General features: G+C 45.2%; 1 protein-coding gene across 1 annotated transcript in view; it reads left to right on the top strand.

Annotated features, from left to right (window-relative positions):
- ATP6V1C2 (ATPase H+ transporting V1 subunit C2) overlaps positions 1-13,315 on the top strand; it is a 117,643-nt gene extending 104,328 nt beyond the window's left edge. The window contains exons 11-13 of the mRNA XM_063919499.1: positions 8,403-8,500; positions 12,017-12,146; positions 12,911-13,315. Of these exons, the coding sequence (XP_063775569.1) occupies positions 8,403-8,500; positions 12,017-12,146; positions 12,911-13,009 (327 nt within the window). The 3' untranslated portion in view covers positions 13,010-13,315. The remainder of the gene's footprint in view (positions 1-8,402; positions 8,501-12,016; positions 12,147-12,910) is intronic.
- Positions 13,316-13,846: the final 531 nt, after the last annotated feature.

Raw genomic sequence — 13,846 nt, 5'->3', positions numbered from 1 at the left:
GGGCCGAAAGTTTGCTCTACTCTACCCTGCACGCCTGAGGATTTTCGATGGCACGTCTTTTAAGGACTTCCACACCCCGGAGGATGCTGCCGCTTATCTTTCGGAGACCGAAGCCTCCGACCAAGTGCCGAAATAGCCGTCTTTTACAGACACTGCTCTGTAACTATCCTGCTTCATTGTTGCCTGGACTTAGTCACCCTCGACATACATTTATTTCTTATCCCCACCCCGTGGACTATAAGTTCCTCTGTCAGTCTTATTTGGACCTTCTCGCTAATCCCTCAGTGGTCTTCTGGGTGATGTATATATAATCTTAAAGTGACATAAGCTTCCTCTAAGCAATGTATACCTATATGCCTGTTTCTAGTTTTATATAGTTCTATATGCTTGGATGCCTGTTTTGCCCATCCATTTAGGGGTAGGCTGATGTCATCCTGACCGCTCACTCATATCCCCTATCCCTCTCCCCCCCCCCCTCCCCCCTTCCACTCCCTATTTCTCCCTCCCCTACACCCCACTCCCCTTACCCTTCTCCCTCTCTCTCTCCCCCCCCCCCCCCCCCATCCCCTATGCTGCTCATTATAGTGGTCGCTGGCTAGGAGCACTGCCCTCCTTGCTGCCCTTGGTTATTACTTTAATTATAATACCGTGAAGTTGTTTACACGAATATTGTTGTGGGACCCCCCGGTGGGTCTAATATTTTCTTCTCATCTCTATGTCTCTACTATCCTTGTGTCTTCCCCCTCCCCTCCTTCCTCTTGTGTCTTTTCCCACCCTACACTGCTTATGGGTTTGTAAGATGTCTTCCTGTATGATTACTCACTACTCAAAGCCCCATGTCTTCTATTAAGGTGGGCACATGGAATGTTGGGGGTATCCACTCCCCTATCAAGAGGAAGAAGATTCTACTCTATTTAAATAGATTACATATGGATTTGGTGTTTATACAGGAGACGCACCTTCTCACCCCAGAGGCCCAAAAATTGGGTGTTTTGGGCTGGCAGGTACTCTTAGACGCTCCCTATTCTTCTAAGGCTAGGGGTGTATTGATCCTCGCTAAAAGTAGCTTGCATATTGAAGTCATTACTTCCCTGTGCGATCCTGCTGGTAGATTCCTAATACTTGAAATTTTACTTCATAATACCAAGTATGTTTTATGTTCTGTGTATGCTCCAAACTCTTATTCAAAAGGTTTTTTTAAGAGTCTCATAACAACACTGTGCCCGTTTATGCCATGTCCAATGATTGTGGGCGGAGACTTCAATATTGTGGCCTCCGCTTATATGGATTCGAACTCCTCCGCTCGTGCACGCTCCCCTCCTACCCTAGGTGTCACCTTTTTTGCACAACAACTGCATCTGACTGATGCTTGGAGATTTCTTCATCCCACTGACAGGGAGTACTCGTGTCTCTCGGCTGCTCACGGCACACTGTCCAGAATAGACTTCTTATTGCTCTCAGATTCCCTGATTCCCCAAAATACTGAAGCACAGATGGAAACAATTTCTCTTTCTGATCACGCCCTAGTTTGGGTTTCCCTTACCACCTCATTAGACTATGGCTCCTTTAAATGCTGGCGTTTCCCCACTTCCTTTACCTCTTCCCTACAATTTCGGAACAAGTTGGAGGCATTTTGGGAGGAGTTCAGACTGGATAATGCAGCTATTGCTGAAACCGATCCCTTATTGTTCTGGCAGACCTCAAAGGCGGTTATACGCGGTAGGCTTGTGGAATATACCTCCACAAGAAAGAAACAATTTCTTTCTGAGTTTAAAACCTCACAACACTGCCTAACTGATGCCTACCAACACTTCAAACAGTCCCCATCTCCTGCCTCAAAGAAGGTATATTTAGATTGCAAGTCTCAGTTTGGTGCTGTACTGGCATTAATGGGCGACCGCCATACATTTAGCAGAAATCACCGTTTTCATAGGTACGGCAATAAAACGGGCCGTCTCCTTTCAAATCTTCTGCGGGGTTCAGTGCCGTCCTCGGTGATCCAGACATTGAAACGAGACGATGGCTCGTTGGCTACCAGATCTGTGGACATGGCGCAGATCCTCTCAGAATTTTATACTGACATTTACTCCCCCCCTCCCCTCGATCAAGCAGCTAAAACTTCTTTCTGGGACTCTGTTTCCTTGCCTCAAATATCAACATCGGTGAAGGGGGATCTTTGCTTGCCGATTACTACCCAGGAGGTGGAAGCGGCAATTAAACATCTTAAGCCCATGAAAGCACCTGGACCCGATGGTTTCTCTGGGGAATTCTACAAAATGCTCATACTTAAATTGCTGGATCCTTTGACCCTGGTATTTAATAGCATTTTATCTTCCCATTCCCTCCCTCTGTACTTTAACGAAGCCCTGATACGTCTCCTTCCCAAACCGGGAAGGGATCCCCATCTCCCCGGTTCATACCGCCCCATCTCCCTGCTCAACGTTGACTATAAACTATTTACGAAAATTATTGCAGATAGGTTAAAGGGATTACTCCCCTCCATTATCCATCCTGACCAAACTGGTTTCATCTCAGGCCGACACTCCACTAACAATATCCGTAAAGTTCTTGCCGCGGCCACCTGGTTACACTCCAGCGGAGACCCTGACCCTCAATACATCCTCTCCCTGGACGCGGAGAAAGCGTTTGATCTTGTCAGTTGGGATCACCTATACACGACGCTGGATAAGTTTGGGTTTCCGCTGGACCTGATCAACATGATACGTAATTTGTATTCCCCCTCCTCATCTCGCATCATGTGTAATGGCTACCTGTCGGCTCCTATTCCTCTTCACCGAGGCACAAGGCAGGGCTGCCCCCTTTCCCCACTTTTATTTGCTATCGCCATAGAGCCCCTGGCTATTAAACTGCGTCATCTCCCAGAATACTCCGGAGTATTGGTTCATGGCCATGAGCTCCGTGTGAGTTTGTTTGCAGATGACATGCTCCTCTTTATTTCACGACCTGAGACCTCTGTCCCGTCGATCATGCTGGCTATTTCTGAGTTTGGTGCTTTTGCGGGATATCGTGTTAATGCCTCTAAGTCTGAACTCTTCCCACTCAACTCGATTGCCTGTCAGCGCCCCCCGGTGCCAGTACTCACTCAATTTAAGAGAAACACCTTAGGCCTTAAATACTTGGGTATATATATCCCTGTGAATATCTTAGACCTATACTCAGTCAACTATACCGCTGTTTTTAACAAAGTTTCCCAATTGCTATCCACCTGGTCATCTCTTCCTGTGTCCCTACTAGGAAGAGTAGCTATTTTGAAGAGTATTGTATTCCCCAAGATCTCTTATCTACTCCAGATGATTCCTATCCAGCCCCCTACTAAAGACTTAAAAGAATGTGATAGAATGTTCTCCAAATTCCTGTGGAATCACAAGAGGTCTCGGATTTCTTTACCTAAACTTAAACTCCCCCGTGCCCAGGGTGGCTTGGCTGTACCAGACCTCTTGGCTTTCTTCCAGGCCGCGAACTTTAGGTATATCTCGGATTGGCTAAGGGGCACCTCCTCATATGTTAATTATGACATGGAACAGAGCCTTGTACACCCTTACGACTTAAGGGCTTTGCTACATACCCCGAAAGCTTTGCTCCCACCAATGGTACGCCCTAATATTCTTTTCTGGGACGCCTATCGTTCCTGGTGGGCCATTAACAAGGCCCTACATCGCAACCCAGAATACTCTCCTTTCATCCCATTGTGCGGAAACCCCTGCTTCACTCCTCCCCTTGACAATACCAAATTCCTCACATGGAAATCTAGGGGCATAGCCCTCATTCGTGATGTGTTCGACCCGGGTGGCCATGTATTGTCATTCGCGGATCTAGCCGAGAGACACGGTGTGCCCTCATCTGATTTCTTCATGTTCCTACAAGTACGCCATTTTGTACAAACTCTCCCCATCCCTCCTGTGCACGAGCGGAGAAAGGATCCCTTGTCCGCCCTGCTGGTCACGTTACCTACCTTTTCATACAAGATATGCTGGTTATACCGGGACTTGTTGCCCGGCAAGCCGGAGGTATTCTGGCCCCCCATGTTGTCTAAATGGTCGAGTGAGTGGTCCTGGGACCCATCGGTGGAGTGCTTCCTCTCCCCCCTTCCTGCTATACTGAAAGCCCTGCATTCTGCCCAGCTTCAGGAAATCCACTTCAAATTTTTACATCGGGCATATATTGCCCCGGGACAACGCAAATATATGGTCTCTACAGACTCTGGTCGTTGCCCCAAATGTAAAGCACCAAATGCTCTCTTTATGCATAACTTTTGGCATTGTCCGAAAATTAAACGATTCTGGAATAAAGTAGTATGGTATATAAAATCCACCTTCCGGATCTCTCTCCCTATGGACCCAGCGGCACTCCTCGGCCTTAATACTACAACCTGGCGTTTACATCCATCCCAGACATACTGCATTCCGTTTTTATATGTACTATTGACCCTGGGGAAAAAGTTAATTCTGAATCATTGGATATATCGAACCTCCCCCTCCCTAGGTAACCTCAAGTCTTTACTTACTAATACACTATACTTTGAACGCCAATCAACTCTCCCAGACCTTGACCGCAACGCTTTGCGCTTTTATAAGAAATGGGGACTATACATTGACTCTCTTCTACCCCCACAACGAACTCATATACTGAAATTGTTTGATTCCCTTAGTTGGGATTCTTACCGCAGACTAGGTATCCCTATTGGTGATGATCCACCTTCGGCACCAGGGTGATGCTCGCTTTCGTACCTTGATACTGAGCGATTTGATCCCCACAGTCCCTAGGAATGTGCCTTATCATGTACGATGAATATTTGTTAGGCATCTGCAACCCCCCCCCCCCCCCCCTCCTCCCTCACACTTCTTATCCATGTCTTTGTTGTCTTTCTTTCTTCTTTCTCTCTCTCTATGATTGTCTAGTTGATTTTGGTTTGGCACATATGTGACAATGTGCAGTTTTTCTTCAATAATATATTATAGGCCTAAAATGCTGTTTATAATCATCACTGCTGATGCTTTGATATGGTCCTCTGCACTGCTCGCTCCTATACACACCACCAGGGGTAGTGGTGATGTTTGATACTATGCCACACCTTTGTTGCCTATTATGTAATCCATAAGTATAAGCATTTTACATGCACTTTGTACTGCATTGTTTCTCTGCCTTTTTCTCTCTTTATGTCTCTATGTGGAAAAACTAATAAATATATTTTCAAAAAAAAAAAAAAAAAAGATTGGAATAGAACCCCGTTCCTCTCTGAGAGGCGGGAACCGGAATAATGCCCTTGCTTTTTGAGGGCACTGAGGCAATCCTGTTGTAAAAAACTGACTGTGAGGCCTCTGTTGAAATTCCAGTTTGTATCCCTGAAAGATTAAGTTGTTCACCCAAAGTTCTGGTGAGGTTTTGGCCCAGATGTCCTGAAAACCTTCCAGTCGGCCGCCCACCAAGGGGGACCCCAGGTGAGCTGGGAGGCCGTCATGCCACGGTCTTGTCAGCAGGTTTATCCTGCTTTCTGGTTGCTGCCTGTGAGCGGCCTCTACCTCTGCCCCCACGTGCTCGTGTACCGAAACCCCTACCTCGGGCTCAAAAGGACTGTGATCTAAATGAAGTAAACGCTGGTCCCGAATAACCTCTCCTAGTTTGCGGAGCGGTTCTCGTATAAGGAGTAGGCAGAAAAGTGGACTTCCCCGCTGTAGCTTGCGAAATCCACTTGTCCAATTCTGGTCCGAACAACATTTCACTTCCAAAGGGGATGGATTCTACCGCCTTCTTGGTGTCAGAGTCTCCTTGCCATTCTCTGAGCCATAAAATTCTTCTAGCCGATATGGCCGATGCAGATATTCGTGATGCTATTCTGCAAATATCCTTAGAAGCTTGACACAAGTATGAGGCAGATTCTCGAATGTGTTTCGCCAGTTGGGTAATCTCTTCTAAGCTATTCTCCTCCTCAATAGCTTGTACAATACGCCCGGACCATGCACCCATGGCCTTGTTGACCCAAGCACAGACGATCGCAGGTCTTTGCGCTGCACCCGCTGCTACAAAAATTGACTTTAACGCAGTGTCAACTTTACGGTCTGACGCATCCTTTAAAGTAGTTACGTTAGGAATCGGTAAGATTGTCTTCTTTGACAACCTTCCTAGGGAAGCATCCACTACCGGCGGAGTCTCCCACTTGTCCATTACACCCTTAGGTAGGGGATAAGTTACCTGAAAACGTTTCGGAAATTGAAAGCGTTTGTCAGGTTGTTTCCAAGCCTCCTCCATCTGAGATTGGAGGGATTTAGGAATGGGAAACACTGCTGAACGCAGCTTTTGGGATTCGAACAAATAGAAATCTTCCGGCTCCCGTATTTCCTCGTCTTTAAAGCTTAGGATCTCCTTTACCGCGTCAATCAAGGAGTCCAGACCTGAGATTGCCGTGTCCTCCTCTGGAAAATCGGCATCCAGGTTAGGTTCAATTAACTCACCTTCCTCCGTATCAAGAAGAAAACCTTCTTCCTCCTCTGATTCCAGTATAATAGGAAGAGTTCTTTTAACAGCCTTGCGTACACTCGTTTCTGCGTGTGCGGGTGGCGTTAACTTGATGAGAAATTCCTCCATCGTCTTTGAGAATCCCGCAGCCCATTCTGATTGCTGCTTGCGCGATTCTGCCATCTCCTTGGAGATTCTATTAGCAAGGTTGTCTTCCCATGCCTTAGCCAGAGCACTGCTCCCAGGTGGAGCGTCCTTGTCTAAGCAGGAGTCGCACACCCCAGAGCTGCCAACCCGCGTGCTCTTCTTGTTACATTTCGTACAGACATAACAGGTCTTGGTTGCCTTAGACATGTTGTTCTTAAACCCCTTACCAGGGTATTACGCAGCGCTTTCACCCTTTAAACTAGGAAGATAAAGACTGGGAGATGACGGAAGCGAAGGTATTGGATGCGGCTGGTTACCTGTCCTTTTCGTATATAAAAGGAGCAGGACAAAATATCGTTACTTAATATTAAAAAAAAAAAAAAAATGTAACACCAGCCGACTCGCAACCCTCACACCCCAACTGTAAATCAGCTACGATGTCAGAGTTGGTATCCGCTTGCTTCCGAGTATTTTCTGCAGGATCTTTGAAATAGAAGTCCCTTGAAAATACAAATTGTAAATTTTGGTTAGTTTTCAGGAGATCCTCTTATATACAGTACATATATTGTACACCAGCAGAGGGAGCTGTTACCTAAGAACTCTTTACTATATTAATCCATGCACTATCCGGGCAGTGCAGCAGGGGGAGCCAGTACTTTATTAAACAACCTTCCCTTAAGCACTTTATTGGGGAGGACCTATCCTTTACCACCGCCCGACGCCATTTTTATTAAAACATGGCCCCCACTAAGTGTCTTTTAAGACCTCATTAAAGAGCCCTGCAGCAGAGTTTCTTTACTGTGGGATCCATCTCTATGCCTCACGCCCCTTATATGGCCACACGCTGCAGTGATTATAGGATCCTCCGGCTCCCTTCTCTCGCTGTCTGCTGGTTTGCGCGCGCCGGACCCGCTGGCCGGCGCACACCGGGACAGTACCCCGTAGCGGCGCCGGCCCTTGTCGCAGTGCAGCGCGCCGCTCTCCCTCCCTGCTCACAGGGAAGAAAGACGGAGCCCGCGCCGCATTCTGCTTCCCGTGCGCCCGCCGCTGAAGCCATTGCCAGTCTTTAAGGGGATCTAAACTCCAGGAGGCAACAGTGAAATGAAAGCTTCCCTGCTGTTTGAACAGAAAAAAATAAAAATAAATTAAATATATATAACTACATGAAAAGCTCTAGCCTAAGCTACATTTTCTTTGACCAGTACTCACTATTAGAGGCTGGAGGATCTCCTGTGGAGAGATGCAGGTCCCTTCAGTAGGGATCTTTGTCTCTCCAATGTATATGTAGCCTTGTCTCCCTTTTATTAGGTGGACGCAGCTCACTTATTAGATTTTAGTCAGGAGCTTTGTGCTCCCACGTGCTGTACCGCCAGCACAATTTTTCAAACTGAGGGAGGAGGGATGTGAAGGGGGAGGAGCCGGCTGTGCAAACAATGCTAATTTTAGATTGTGCCACACCTCCGGTTCAAGGCTTCACACCCCTACTGTATAGAAGTCCAGTGTCCCCTAGTGGATGAAAGAGAAAGCTATAAGCCAGTATCACAGGAGACTTGCTCAGTTTGGCTGGTAGAAGTCTGTAAGTAGAAATAATTAATATATAGATCTTTCGTTGTTGTGGAGCTACACAAGGATAAAAACTATACCAAGATGGCAGCTATACTGCATGCTGGGAGTTGTAGTTCCACAGCAGCTGGAAAGCCACGTTGTCACAGCCTGCATTAGCTAATAGCTATGTCCTCTTAGCATTGTCTGTTGGGTGACTATCCCATCTTGTATTACAGGGGCCTCTCCTGCGCTGGCTGAAGGTAAACTTCAGTGAAGCGTTCATTGCTTGGATCCACATAAAAGCTTTGCGTGTATTTGTGGAGTCTGTTCTCAGGTGAGAAAATATACATAACAGCCAGCTGGTAAGATACATTTATGGCTGGTTAGATGCTTTTTTACAGATGGTAATATGTTTGGCAGATCTCCTTGATTATTCCTTAATTACTGCAATGTTTTCTAAAGTTGCCAAAATTGCAACATGGATTTAGCTCTTCACCAGTGGATTACTCGCCACGCTTACACCAGTAATACATCAGATAGGACTATACCTACCTGTTCAAACATTTCTTCTGATGGCAAAATCCACATCCACAGCCAGGTGGAATACTACTAAAAACACCTTTCGAATACAGAAAGTATATCTTATACACACTTGCTGAGAAAATGAGCGACGTCGCTCATTTTTACCCTTCCTGAGCGCCGCCGCTCATTTTCGCGGCAAGTGTGTATGCCGCTGCCAATCAGCGATGTGCGGCCCCATGGGTTGTTAACGACCCTCGTTGACGGCTGTGCAGGCAGCTCAATTTGAACTGTCTTCCAAGAGCTGCCTGCGTGGCCCACCAGCTGCGTGACGTCACTGAGCGATATGGTCGTCATATCGCTCATTGTGTACGCCCTGCCGCCGACTGCCCCATCCCGCAGGGAAAGCACTAGGCGATGTCGCTCATAGAGAACGTCGTCTAGTGTGTACCCACCTTTACCTTCCTCTATAAGAAGATGCTAACATGAAGCCCACAAATCATATACTTCTGAATATGTAGCAGTGGAAAAGGCACCTATCAGAGGTCTATCCACAATCAGCCAATCAGAAGTGAATAATTAGTTCTAGCAATCGTCATGGTCATCATTGTGTGAGATTTATCAAAGCTTGGAGAGAGATAATGTACAAGTCAGTCAGCTCCTGGAAAATGTCAGGAGCTTAGAGGTTGATATTTTGGGGTCTATTCATGAAGCAGTGAAAGTGTGGAGAAGTCGCCTATGGCAACCAATCAGTGTTGAGGTAACATTTCTAAAATGCATTCTGTGAAATTATATGTAGCAGCTGATTGGTTGCCATGTGCAACTTCTCCACTGGCTCACTTCTCCACACTTTTCACTGCTTCATGAATAGACCCCTTTATCTCTCTCCAATATCTGATAAATCTCTACCCGTATCTGCACCTGGCCTATCTCCAGGTAAGTGATACAGCTATATAATTGCATGTATGCCGTCAGGCATATGTGCAATTCTGTGCCGCTCTGCATCTGTTTACAATTACATCAACCTGATGATTTTTTAGTCCTAATCACAATCTTCAACATTTACCAGCAGCAATGATGCTATGCATTACTTTCACTATAACATCACAGGCAGGAAGTCATTGAGAAACATTGACTAAGGAAATGAGACTCCTAGGGGTAAATTTACTAAGGTGGGAGATTTTTAGAACTGGTAATGTTGCCCATGGCAACCAATCAGATTCTACTTACCATTTATCTAGCTGCTTCTAGCAGATAATAGATATAATCTGTTTGGTTGCTATGGGCAACATCACCAGTTCTAAAAATCTCCCACCTTAGTAAATTTACCCCCAAGACGGACATTGCAAATTGTATTAAAGGGAAAGTATGCCTTTTTGCAGATGATACAAAGGTATGCAACAGGGTAGACACACCAGGTGGGGTAAAACAATTGATTGAGGATCTAGGTAGACTAGAGGAATGGTCAAGTGCGGCAATTACAGTTTAATGTAAACAAATGCTAAATCATGCACTTGGGTCTCAAAAATCCAAAGGCTAAATATAGTATTAATGACACTATAATGGAAACTACTGAGGAGGAAAGGGATCTAGGTGTCACTATTTCAGGTGACTTAAAGGCAGGTAAGCAATGTAACAAAGCAATGAGGAAGGCAAGTCAGATGCTTGGCTGCATTGGGAGAGGAATCAGCAACAGAAAGAAAGAAGTAATAATGCCACTGTATAGGTCATTGGTACGGCCTCATCTAGAATACTGTGTTCAATTCTGGAGGCCATATCTTCAAAAGGATATTAATACATTAGAAACTGTACAAAGAAGGGCAACTAAAATGGTGCATGGCCTACATCACAAAACATACCCAGAAAGACTAAGAAATCTCAATATGTATAGTTTAGAGCAGAGAAGGGAAAGGGGGGACATGATAGAAACTTTCAAATATATCAAGGGTTTTAACAAAGTCCAGGAGGGAAACATTCTCCAAAGGAAGAGAAGCAATAGGACACGAGGACATGCACTGAGACTGGAGGGGGGGAGGTTCAGGGGAAACTTGAGGAAGAATTACTTCACAGAAAGGGTAGTGGACAAGTGGAATAGCCTCCCATCAGAGGTGGTAGAGGCTAAGACAGTAGAGCAATTTAAACATGCATGGGATAGACATAAGGATATCCTTACAAAGAAATAAGGAAAAATATGGTTAAAAAAAGGGCAGACTAGATGGGCCAAGTGGTTCTTATCTGCCGTCAAATTCTATGACCGAAAACCATTGGGGGGAGGATTTAAAGCGCCACACATCGTCGGCTTTTTTCACCTCCAAACTGCTGGATTTACTACTCAGAGATTTGGAGGATGATTGTCTAACAAAACTACCAGAAAATATGGTGGGAAAAGCTATCTGGCCAATCACAGCATAAGAGAGGAACAACATGCGTATTAATTATGAAGGCAATCTTTATTTATTAAAGGGGAAGAAAACTATTTAGAATTGATTTTATTATTTCATGTCACTATAATTGGTGCCCGCATAAAGAAATAAGTATTGCCCCCATAACTGAAATAATAGATCATACTGCCCCCTTAAGATTATGTGAAAATGACATTACCTTCTTAATATAATCACATATTAATTGCTCTCCCTAATATATTCATCAGTTGTGCCCCCATAAGATTAATATTAATTGTTTTTGTCCCTTAATAAATAATGACTGCCCACATAATTAAGAAGCGCATTTATGAGAAACACATCCTAGAAGGCTGCTGCCAGTGTGAATGACCATAGCCTAATACCAACTAGAAGGCGCTATTAGCCTTATATGTAGGCTTACCGTACCATCCATTTAAACCGGGACACTCATGAATTACACAGGTTTTGTAGATGGCTGACTCCAAGCCTGCATTTCACCTGGTTTCAAGCAGCCACAGATCAAGGGCCGTTTGGTAGTGATTGTGCCACCTCCAGGGCCCTGGGCGAGGGCGCCACGTGCACACCTCTTCCTACTGCCCTAATTTTCATAGTCAACTCATCTTTATTTTTTGTTCAACGACAAAGTTTTATTTAATTAAATATTATACCAACTCTTACTGTATGTTGTAATTGGCCGGACGACTCAAGCAGCATGCGGGGCGAGCCACGTCACCTGCCGCAACCACCTTTATGATGAATTTGGTGGCTTGTATTGGGAGACACCCTCCCTTTTCCCGGATGCCAAAAAATCTATGGAGCGATAAAAGAAACTGCTGCCAGATGTACTTAAGTATTAGGTTGAACTACAAAACTATTATTGTAGGCCCTTTTCTTTTGACATTGTGACACTAAAGTCCTGTCTGTCTCAGGTATGGATTGCCAGTGAACTTCCACGCAGTGATTTTACAGCCCAACAAGAAATCTATGAAACGATTACGAGACGTGTTAAATGCCATTTTCAGACACCTGGATGAGGCAGCAGCTGCAAACATGAAAGATGTAAGTACAGTACTGGAGGTCTTATGACATGGTGAATACATGCGAATCGCTACATGCATTGCTTAAGCCCTGAAAACGAATACCCCTTTCACACTGCCAATGCCGGATCCCACCCGGGAATTGGAAACGGGTCCTTCCCGGGTGGGATCCGGCATTGGCCGCTGCTGCTGGCTTCCCCGACCCGGCAATATGCCGGGCGGGTTGCCATAGCAGCGGGGGGCGGAGCCGGCAGCAGGGGCGGCGCTGGGAGATGTACTTGATGATAACTGAGCTGCCCTACCGGGAGGGGACATTCAGGTGGTTTGGTGGTGGTGGGGGGGGGGGGGGGGGTGGGAGGGGTTTAAGTCCCTGTAAAGTCATAATTTCTGGAATTGGAAAGTGGATCAGATGGGGATATGACTAGGCAATTTAGTGCAGATCATGTGAATTAGCCACCCAGAGCGCCCGCTTCACACGTGGGCGACAACAGAATGTTGACATCTGCAAAATGTCAAAATTGATAGTGTCGACATTTCTATTAGGGATGCTGTTAGGAATAAAGATAGAATTAGTCTTAACGTCAGTGTCGACTTGAATGTTCACTGTCAACATCATGAACATGTCAACATTCTTATGCTGACATAATAAATTTCAGCAAGATATACCACACCCGTAGGATGCAGTTAGAAAACAGAATCATAAAATTCTTAAACACACAGTACAAGCGGCACTTTAACAAATATCTGTTTCCCCCTTATACTGATCATGGTAACTTGTTTTCATAGGTTGGTATGGATATTCCCGGCTTACAGCTGAACACCCAAGAATACTACCCCTACGTCTGCTTCAAGATTGACCTGACTAGTTTAGATTTCGAGCCTTAGGGCTAGATCCTGTAAATGTATATTCCAATAAACTGCAAAAGACGTAACATAGAATAGTGCATTCTATAGGGACCATCTGTCCTTTTGCATGGTTCAGATGTTAACGCCTAGAGACAATGGATGTTGTGACACCCGGACTGGTAATCAATATCTATGTAAAGCAAAACTGCAAGCAGCAAGCCAGCTGTTTAGTTTGTGCTAAAACTAGAGCCGCTGTTTAGTTTGTATAAAGAGAAGATATCACTGAGCTGTATTTATTATTTGTAAATTATATCATGGGAACATTTCCTTATGCCTGATGTACAATTTTTACCTACAATGAGAATAAAAGATTATATATAAATATATGCATATATAGAGGACTGCCATTAGAAAGTATCCCCAGTTCTCCAGTAACATCCCTATTTCAATGCCATTAGGTCAACATGAAAAAAGGTCAACATGAGGGTTTTTTTTGGGACTTTTTTCATACTTTACGATCCATGTGGACTACGATTGGGAACGGTAACCTTGCACGCAGTTTGCTCGCCATGCAAGGGGACGCAGTGCACTAATTGGGGTTCCCGGTCATTGGACGGAGAAAACAACACCAAAAAAGCATAAAAAACTCATGTTGACCTTGCCCACAGCATGGCGAGCGAAGTGAGCCATGCAAGTGGACGTGGTGCACTAATCGGTGTTCCCGTTCACTTAACGGAGAAATTGACACAAAAAAACCCATAAAAAAACCTCATGTCAACCTTTTTTCATGTCGACATAATGGCTGTGTCGACCTATTTTTTTTAGCGTCGACCTACCCACTGTCAACCTAATTGCTGTCGACCCTGAGTTCCATAC

This window comes from Pseudophryne corroboree, chromosome 4, assembly GCF_028390025.1.
Source record: "Pseudophryne corroboree isolate aPseCor3 chromosome 4, aPseCor3.hap2, whole genome shotgun sequence".
In the NCBI taxonomy this organism is placed as follows: Eukaryota; Metazoa; Chordata; class Amphibia; order Anura; family Myobatrachidae; genus Pseudophryne; species Pseudophryne corroboree.
Note: the sequence above shows the minus strand (reverse complement) of the source record. Positions and strands in the feature narration are given on the sequence as shown.